Source organism: Nyctibius grandis, chromosome 34, assembly GCF_013368605.1.
Source record: "Nyctibius grandis isolate bNycGra1 chromosome 34, bNycGra1.pri, whole genome shotgun sequence".
NCBI lineage: Eukaryota > Metazoa > Chordata > Aves > Nyctibiiformes > Nyctibiidae > Nyctibius > Nyctibius grandis.
Window position 1 is genome coordinate 949,791 of NC_090691.1, and position 8,108 is coordinate 957,898.

At 48.3% G+C, this 8,108-nt stretch overlaps 1 protein-coding gene across 1 annotated transcript; it reads left to right on the top strand.

Annotated features, from left to right (window-relative positions):
- Positions 1-1,793: 1,793 nt before the first annotated feature.
- LOC137675536 (olfactory receptor 10AG1-like) lies at positions 1,794-3,393 on the top strand. Its single transcript, XM_068421663.1, has 2 exons — positions 1,794-1,816; positions 2,472-3,393. Exons 1-2 carry the CDS (start codon positions 1,794-1,796, stop codon positions 3,391-3,393), a joined length of 945 nt encoding a protein of 314 aa, XP_068277764.1.
- The last annotated feature ends 4,715 nt before the right edge of the window (positions 3,394-8,108 follow it).

The window sequence follows — 8,108 nt, forward strand, 5'->3', positions numbered from 1 at the left end:
TTTTTTTTTTTTTCCTCCCCCATAAGGTTAGTGGTTTTCCTTCGAGCAGCTAAACCTCATTTCTCGGTTTCTCCATTTTTTAAGGACATCGAGTTGTGCTGGAAGTTGCTAATCAGGCAACACCCACAATTCCGACAGTCTTTGTAAATTGTTCCTGGTGCTGTGGGTGTCTGGGAAGGAGCAGTGGCAGCACCAGCATCCCCACCCTCTCTCCTGAGGCTGCTTATTAACTGACTTATAACCAGGTGCGAGTGGCAGAGCGGTGTCCAGAGCACAACATCCAGGTGGTTTCCAGGGGAATGACAGAGAGGAAAAGGGATCACCACTGCCTCCTGCAGCATCACAGACTGAGGAGCATGTGCCTGCTTGTTGGCTCCTGACAACAGTAAATTCCTTTTGGCATGCCCTGAAATGCTGAGATAGTTCGGCAGCACAGCTGCACCAGAAGTCGTCTGTCCAGCTTGACTGGGCTCACTGGAATGGGCTTCCTTCAGCTTCAAGAAATGCTGCCCGTCAGAGAGTCACCATATGAGAAGTGCTCGGGCAATCTCCTGTTAGCAGAGCTAGTCTGAACTGTGCACTGCCTCTGATTTTGTGAAGTGCTGGGATGTCTGAAAGTTAAAAAGAATAGGCTGTAGGTTTGGGGGTGTTTTGAAATCAGCAGCAAATACTGGTATGTGGAGAATCTGCCTGTATAGGGTTGCTATTTAAAATAAATGTGGGTACCTCACAGTTTTTCAGAAAATAAAAAAAAACAAAAAATATTTCATTTTCCTGCACATTCAGATGCGTAAGTAGGTAAATTAGGAAATGATCATGTTCACTTTTCCCTCATGTAAGCTCTAATTTGATTTTAGAGATTTTGAATGGCACCTTTATGAGAGGTGAAAAAACCCTCTCTGAGAGAGAAAAAAACTCAGAAAAGGGCAGGAATAGCTTAAAAAAATATCAAAATATTAATACCACAGGTTTTTGTGAATTCAGATATTTCTCTTGAGAAAACCATCTTGCGTGTGTCACTTGGCTAAACTGAATGTTTTTATCATGTTTTCTAACCTGCTGTTCTCATCAGTAATACAGTAGATCTTAAGAAGACTTCGCGAAACGAGTTAGCAAAAGTTGGAGAGACGCAGCCAGCATCCGCACTCCTGTCTCCCTGGAAGAGAACATGCCTTCCCCATATCAAATGGAGATTCTTTAACATCTTTCAGCAGAGTCTCTTCTTCACAAGAAGCAACTTGCTAGTGTGGAGCTGCTCGCTTGCGGCTCACTTCCTTCGAGCGTGCTCAGCAAGGATTCTCTGTGCTCTGGGAAGGTAAGAAATGCATAGGGAAGGCTCAGTTCCCCAGACAGCGAGAGCATTGCTCAGCTCCTGTGAGGGCTTGCAGGGGACTGGGAAGCATTGCTGGATTGGGATCAGAGTGAGTGAACACTTGGTCAGATTTGTGAGCTACCAGAAATCCAAGTGACAGAGCAGCAAGGTTAGGAATGGTGAAGTAACAGGATTCATTCAGAAGTTATAAAAGCTTGACCTCTTCAGGGAAACTGGGTGTCTTGAGGAGATAATCTGCTTTTAATCATCACTTTCATTGTGTGCCTGAAAACTGCATGAGCAGTTGTTAGATTGCTTGCTTAGAAATGTCTTTTAGCACCCTGAAACCTGTGATTTATGCATTAATGGCTGCTTATCCGTCTTGTTAAAATATCCCATGGATGCACCGTTGTTGCTGGGTTCATTGGCAGATAGAAGCCTGTTTTACTTCTGATGGGATTTACCCTTCAGCCATGTAAAAATGAATCATACAGATCTAAGGGAGTCTCCCACATCTCTCTGTGTGGACACAGCTTCAGGGGATGATGTCTTATATGTGAAGAGAGCTGGGATGAATCTCTCTCACTAAGGTCTAAGAATCAGGTCATGCCTTGCCTTGCCTTGCCTTGCCTTGCCTTGCCTTGCCTTGCCTTGCCTTGCCTTGCCTTGCTACTTTTCTCCCTTTTCACCCTTTTCCTCCTTTTCACCCCGCTTCTTCATGTTCTTACATTAAATGAAGCTCTTTCAAGATCTGGCCAAGGAATGTAAGCAAGACTGTTCTTAAGGGGGTTACTCTTTATCCATTTTCTTCATTTGTTTCTCATCTATCACCGTATAGTCTATATAATTAAATCTCACCTGAACAAGAAAGATAAGGCTGGTTTTTTTATCTGTATGACCAAAAAGCAGTCATTCTGTCTCAAGGATTCTCTTCTGTCCTCTCCTTACAAACCTTCCTGCAGCAAGCAACCCGTGTTAGATTTCCAAACATGCATGCAGATGTTGGCCAAGCTCACCTAATCAAGCAATTACATATATGCTGACGTTTATAGGGTTTCTCTAAGGTTGAGTTGTATGTAACTGTGGACAGGCCACCAGCATCCTCTAAGAGCCTGTTGTTTGGATTGCTCTGTGCAGGAAAAATGCCCCAAAGAAAAAGCTTAGAGAATCACACCACTGGGCCTGGATTCATTCTTCTGGGATTTTCTGACCACCCCAGCCTGCAGGGCTTGTGCTTCACGGTATTCCTGGTCATCTACCTCATGGTCCTCATCAGGAACAGCCTGATTGCACTCATCACAGTGGTGGAATCAAGCCTCCACAGCCCCATGTATTTCTTCCTGAGGAACTTGTCCTTCCTGGAGATCTGCTACACATCAGTCACTCTGCCAAAAATGCTGGTGGCTTTCCTGATGAAAGATGGCAGGATCTCCTTCCTTGGCTGTGCTGCCCAGCTGTATTTCCTGGTTTTGCTGGGCAGCATCGAATGCCTTCTCCTGGCTGCCATGGCCTATGACCGCTACGTAGCCATCTGTGACCCCCTGCACTATACCCTCATCATGAACGGGGAGCTCTGTGTCAGACTGTTAGTGGGGTCGTGGCTGGTTGTTGTACCAGTGCAAGTAGGACAGACGTATCAGGTGTTCACTTTGCCCTTCTGTGCATCCCATGACCTTCGCCACTTCTTCTGTGACGTGCCCCCTCTGCTGGAACTGGCCTGTGCAGACACTTTCTGGAACCACGTGATGCTGTACACCATCATCCTGGTTTTTGTAATCCTGCCCTTCTCCTTGATAGTCATTTCTTACACTAAAATTATCAGGGCAATTCTGAAAATGCCTTCTGTTCTGGGCAGACACAAAGCCTTTTCTACCTGCTCCTCACACCTTGGTGTGGTCATTCTCTTCTACGGCTCTGCCACGGTTGCCTACTTAAAGCGACGGTCAAGGGACTCTGCAGACACTGACAAATACCTTGCCCTGTTTTACACAGTTGTGACCCCTGTGTTTAACCCTCTCATCTATAGCCTGAGAAATAAGGAAGTGAGAATTGCCCTGCAGAGATTCCTATGGAGAAAGTGATATGACAGAGAAGTTAAAATAGTCCCAAAGAGTAATAAAAGTCCTGGTGAGGTACGTGGTTGCCTGATCATAGGCATCCCATCTTTGGTCAAACAAAATCATGTGTTCTGCCTGCCTTTGATCCTCCTCAAGAAGGGAAGTGGTCTCCTGAGGCATTCCTGTTATGTCATGCCCCACCTAGGTATCTTTGTACTCTAGAGCACCTTCATTGCCCCTAAAGGGTTTAATGCAAATATCTACTTCAGGCTGTGTCTGAAGAAGGTCACCGTTAAAGGGAAACAGTCAAAGCATAGACAGTAGTCAAATGGGGTCTAGAGGGTAACACATACGAAGAAGAGATGACTACCCTCAGCTTTGAGAAATCACTAGCTGGATCCCACAGATTATCTACAGTGTCTCTTAAGTGGCAGACCACCCAACTCGCCAAAGCTGTGAGTAACCTGGCCTGAATTCAGTGGGCACCGTGCTTTGAGCAGGAAGGTGGACTGGAGACTTCCCAAGGTCTGTTCCTATCTGAGTGGTGTCGTGAATCTAGGACAAAATCTTTTCCAAACAGACCTGTGGGTCAGTGGCTGAAAAGAGATCCAGACTGATTTTCCAGCCTTGTTTCAGTGTCGTGCTCAGAAAGAGGTGGATCAGGTTCTCCCTGTGTCTCTCTGATTATGGCAAAGTGAGCCTGGACCTTAATCTGAGATACCTGATGGCTGGTGTGATAGAATCGTAGAATCATAGAATTGTTTTGGTTGGAAAGGACCCTTAATGTGACACTAAATATAGAATCATAGAACCATAGAATGGTTTGGGTTGGAAGGGACCTTAAAGATCAACCAGTTCCAACCCTCCTGCCACAGGCAGGGACACCTTCCACCAGACCAGGTTGCTCGAAGCCTCAACCAATCTGGCCTTAAACACTGCCAGGGAGGAGGCAGCCACAGCTTCTCTGGGCGACCTGTTCCATCATCTCACTACCCTCACAGTAAAGAATTTCTTCCTAATATCTAATCTCAATCTACCCACTTTCAGTTTAAAACAGTTCCCCTTCATCCTGTTACTACTTGCCCTTGTAAAAAGTCCCTCTCCCGCTTTCCTGTAGGTCCCCTTCAGGTACTGGAAGGCTTCTAGAAGGTCTCCCCGGAGCCTTCTCTTCTCCAGGCTGAAAAGACCCAACTCTCTCAGCCTCTCTTCATAGCAGAGGTGCTCCAGCCCTCTGAGCATCTCCGTGGCCTCCTCTGGACTCGCTCCAACAGCTCCATGTCCTTCTGATGTTGGGGGCCCCAGAGCTGAACGCAGTACTCCAGGTGGGGTCTCACGAGAGCGGAGTAAAGAGGCAGAATCCCCTCCCTCGACCTGCTGGCCACGCTGCTTTTGATGCAGCCCAGGATACAGTTGGCCTTCTGGGCTGCAAGCGCACATTGCTGGCTCACGTTGAGCTTCTCATCAACCATCACCCCCAAGTCCTTCTCCTCAGGGCTGCTCTCAATCCATTCTCTGCCCAGCCTATATTTGTTCTTGAGATTGCCCGGACCCACATGCAGGACCTTGCACTTGGCCTTGTTGAACTTCATGTGGTTCGCGCAGGCCCATCTCTCCAGCCTGTCCAGGTCCCTCTGGATGGCATCCCTTCCCTCCAGTGTGTCGACCACACCACACAGCTTGGTGTCATCGGCAAACTTGCTGAGGGCGCACACAATCCCACTGTCCATGTCACCATATGAAGACGTTAAACAGGACCGGTCCCAATACTGACACCTGAGGAACGCCACTCATCACTGGTCTTCACTTGGCCATTGAGCCGTTGAATGCAACTCTTTGAGTGCGACCATCCAGCCAATTCTTTATCCACTGAGTAGTCCATCAGTCAAGTCCATGTCTCTCCAATTTAGAGACAAGGATGTCATGCAGGACAGTGTCAAATGCTTTGCACAAATCCAGGTAGATGACATCAGTCACTCTTCCCAGAATCACAGAATCAATCAGGTTGGAAGAGCCCTCTGGGATCATCGAGTCCAACCATTGCCCTGACACCACCACGTCAACTAGACCATGGCACTAAGTGCCATGTGCAGTCTTTTCTTAAACCCCTCCAGAGATGGTGACTCTACCACCTCCCTGGGCAGCCCGTTACAGTGTCTAATGACCCTTGCTGAGAAGAAATTCTTCCTAATGACCAACCTGAACCTCCCCTGGTGAAGCTTGAGGCTATGTCCTCTTGTCCTATCGCTAGTTGCCTGGAAGAAGAGGCCGACTCCCACTCCACTACAACCTCCCTTCAGGTAGTTGTAGACTGCAATAAGGTCACCTCTGAGCCTCCTCTTCTCCAGGCTAAACACCCCCAGCTCCCTCAGCCGTTCCTCATAGGTCAGACCCTCCAGACCCTTCACCAGCTTGGTCACCCTCCTCTGGACTCGCTCCAACACCTCAACATCTTTCTTGAAGTGCGGGGCCCAGAACTGGACACAGGATTCAAGGTGCGGCCTCAGCAGTGCCGAGTACAGAGGGACGATCACTTCCCCAGACCGGCTGCCTCCACTGTTCTTAATAGGGGCCAGGATGCCATTGGCCTTCTTGGCCACATGGGCACACTGCTGGCTCATGTTTAGCCGGCTGTCAGTCAGCACCCCCAGATGCTCATCTCCCCAGTGCATGGGGAGATCTTGTTTTGTTACAGAGATGCTACGGGGGAGTCTGCTCCAGCCCAGTGTTAGACACGCTCTTACACTGGCTCCAGGTGAGACAGAGCAAGTTCATGCCTTTGGAGAAGTGAGAAAAATTAAAAAACATCTCTCTGGGAACATAATAACCTCAAGTAACAATAGTGATAAAGTTAATGCTAGTAGTAACAATAATGGTGATAGACCAAAGCACCAGTTTTGGATGGGAGATCCTGGGGGTCATTTGTGGCGAGAGATGGGGAGTGGATCACTATTGAAAAACTTCCATCTAATCCCTTTCTTAATCCCATCCTTGAGCTTCTGGTTCCTCATGCTGTAGATGAGAGGGTTCACTGCTGGAGGCACCACTGGGTACAGCACAGCCACCACCAGATCCAGGGATGGGGAGGAGATGGAGGGGGGCTTCAGGTGGTGATAAACAAGGAGACCACGGCCAGGTGACGGGGGCACATGGAAAAGACTTTTGTGCTGTCCCTGCTGAGAGGGGATCCTCAGCACAATGGTGCAGATTTTGACACGAGACCCAGGAGGGTCCCGTGGTGGTTTTTTGAGAAGGGTTGTGCAGACTTGAAGCTGACGGAGGCGGGAAAAGTTCTTACATCAGGCACAAGCACTGAAGCTCCGGCACCACAGTGACCCGTTATCTGACAGAGCTTCAAAAGATGATTTTTTACGTCCCCACGCGCCTGCCTTGTGCTTATTTAGTTCATGGCCCCGGCACAGCCCAGGAGCGCAGGCACCCCCACACTGGAGGTAAGGCAGGGGCAGTGCCTGCCCACCAGCTGCCAGCAGAAGTCCCGCCCCATCCCAACTGCCCGAGGGGCCATTGGCCCCGGAAGTCACTGCCCTCTACTGGGCACGTGCTTTGTTGTGATTGGCTGGAGGGAGCGGCCACGCCTTCTGGTTCACCCAGAAGTGTATCAGGCCCTTCCCTACATACCCAGGGGCTGCCATTTTGTTTTGGCTGACCTTTGTGGGGGCTGCCGTGTTGTGAATGAGTGCCGCCATTTTATGGGAGTGAGCCACCATGTTCCTAAACCCCATACTGCTCTGTGATTGGCTGATGGCCACCGCTTGGCAGCATCAAACGTGTTCCCAGGAAATCTTATGACTGGCTGGCAAAAGGAGCCTCCCCTCCCAGTGCACCCAGAGACACATCTGCAAAGGAAGCCCCCCGTCATTACCTACAGGGAGGGCACTGCTTTTGACCCCCTCATTCCCCACATGTTTTCATGCTGCACTGTGGTTGGCTGGCAGCCCTTTTTTGACACCGTCATATGTTGTCATGCAGCCCTGTGATTGGCTGCCTCCCTGCTTTGGACAAGGAAGTGCTCAGATCTGAAAATATACACCTGTATTACAATATATATGTTTTGAGAGAGAGGGAGATCTAAAAGTGAGTGTACAAATATGTATAAATATATTTTTATTTATTGATAGATACAGTATTTTAAATAGGTATACCCCTCTATACACAAATACATGTGTATACATTTATATGTATGTGTTTTTATACATATAAACATTTATAAAGCCAGAGAAATTAAATATAATAGCCATTATAACATAGGTATAACATTGATAAAGTCTTCTTTAATAAGAGCTAATGGAATGAGCAATTAGAGTCTAAATGTGAATAGAAAGAAAAGTACAAGGATGGGTCAAGTTCCCCACTTTCAACTTCAAGACGTTGGGGAGGACACAGAGAAGCTGGAACATGCACGAGGTCTATGGCTCCCTCCCAGAGAGCCACCAAGGGACCCCCGGTGCAGATCCTGTTAACATACAAAGAAGAGCCCAATGCTGTGAACCTCGGAGGCTCCCACATCCCAGCCCAGCCCACCAGGATGGCCGTGCAGGGTTACTGGGACAGATGCTGAGCTTTTCTTGCTACTGCAAGACAGAGGCAACGCCACCCGCAAACGTGCAAAACCAGGCAAAAATGCCAGCATCAGAAGAATATGTGCATGGGGACAATATGGAAGAGACCCAAAGAGGATCTCAGAAAAGACCATGTGGACTAGAAGAACTATCCCGTGAGCC

Coding starts and splice junctions, on each gene's coding strand:
- LOC137675536 (XM_068421663.1), top strand. CDS start 1,794: ATGAATCATACAGATCTAAGGGA. Junction 1,817..2,471: donor AATCATACAGATCTAAGGGA/GTCTCCCACATC, acceptor CCAAAGAAAAAG/CTTAGAGAATCACACCACTG.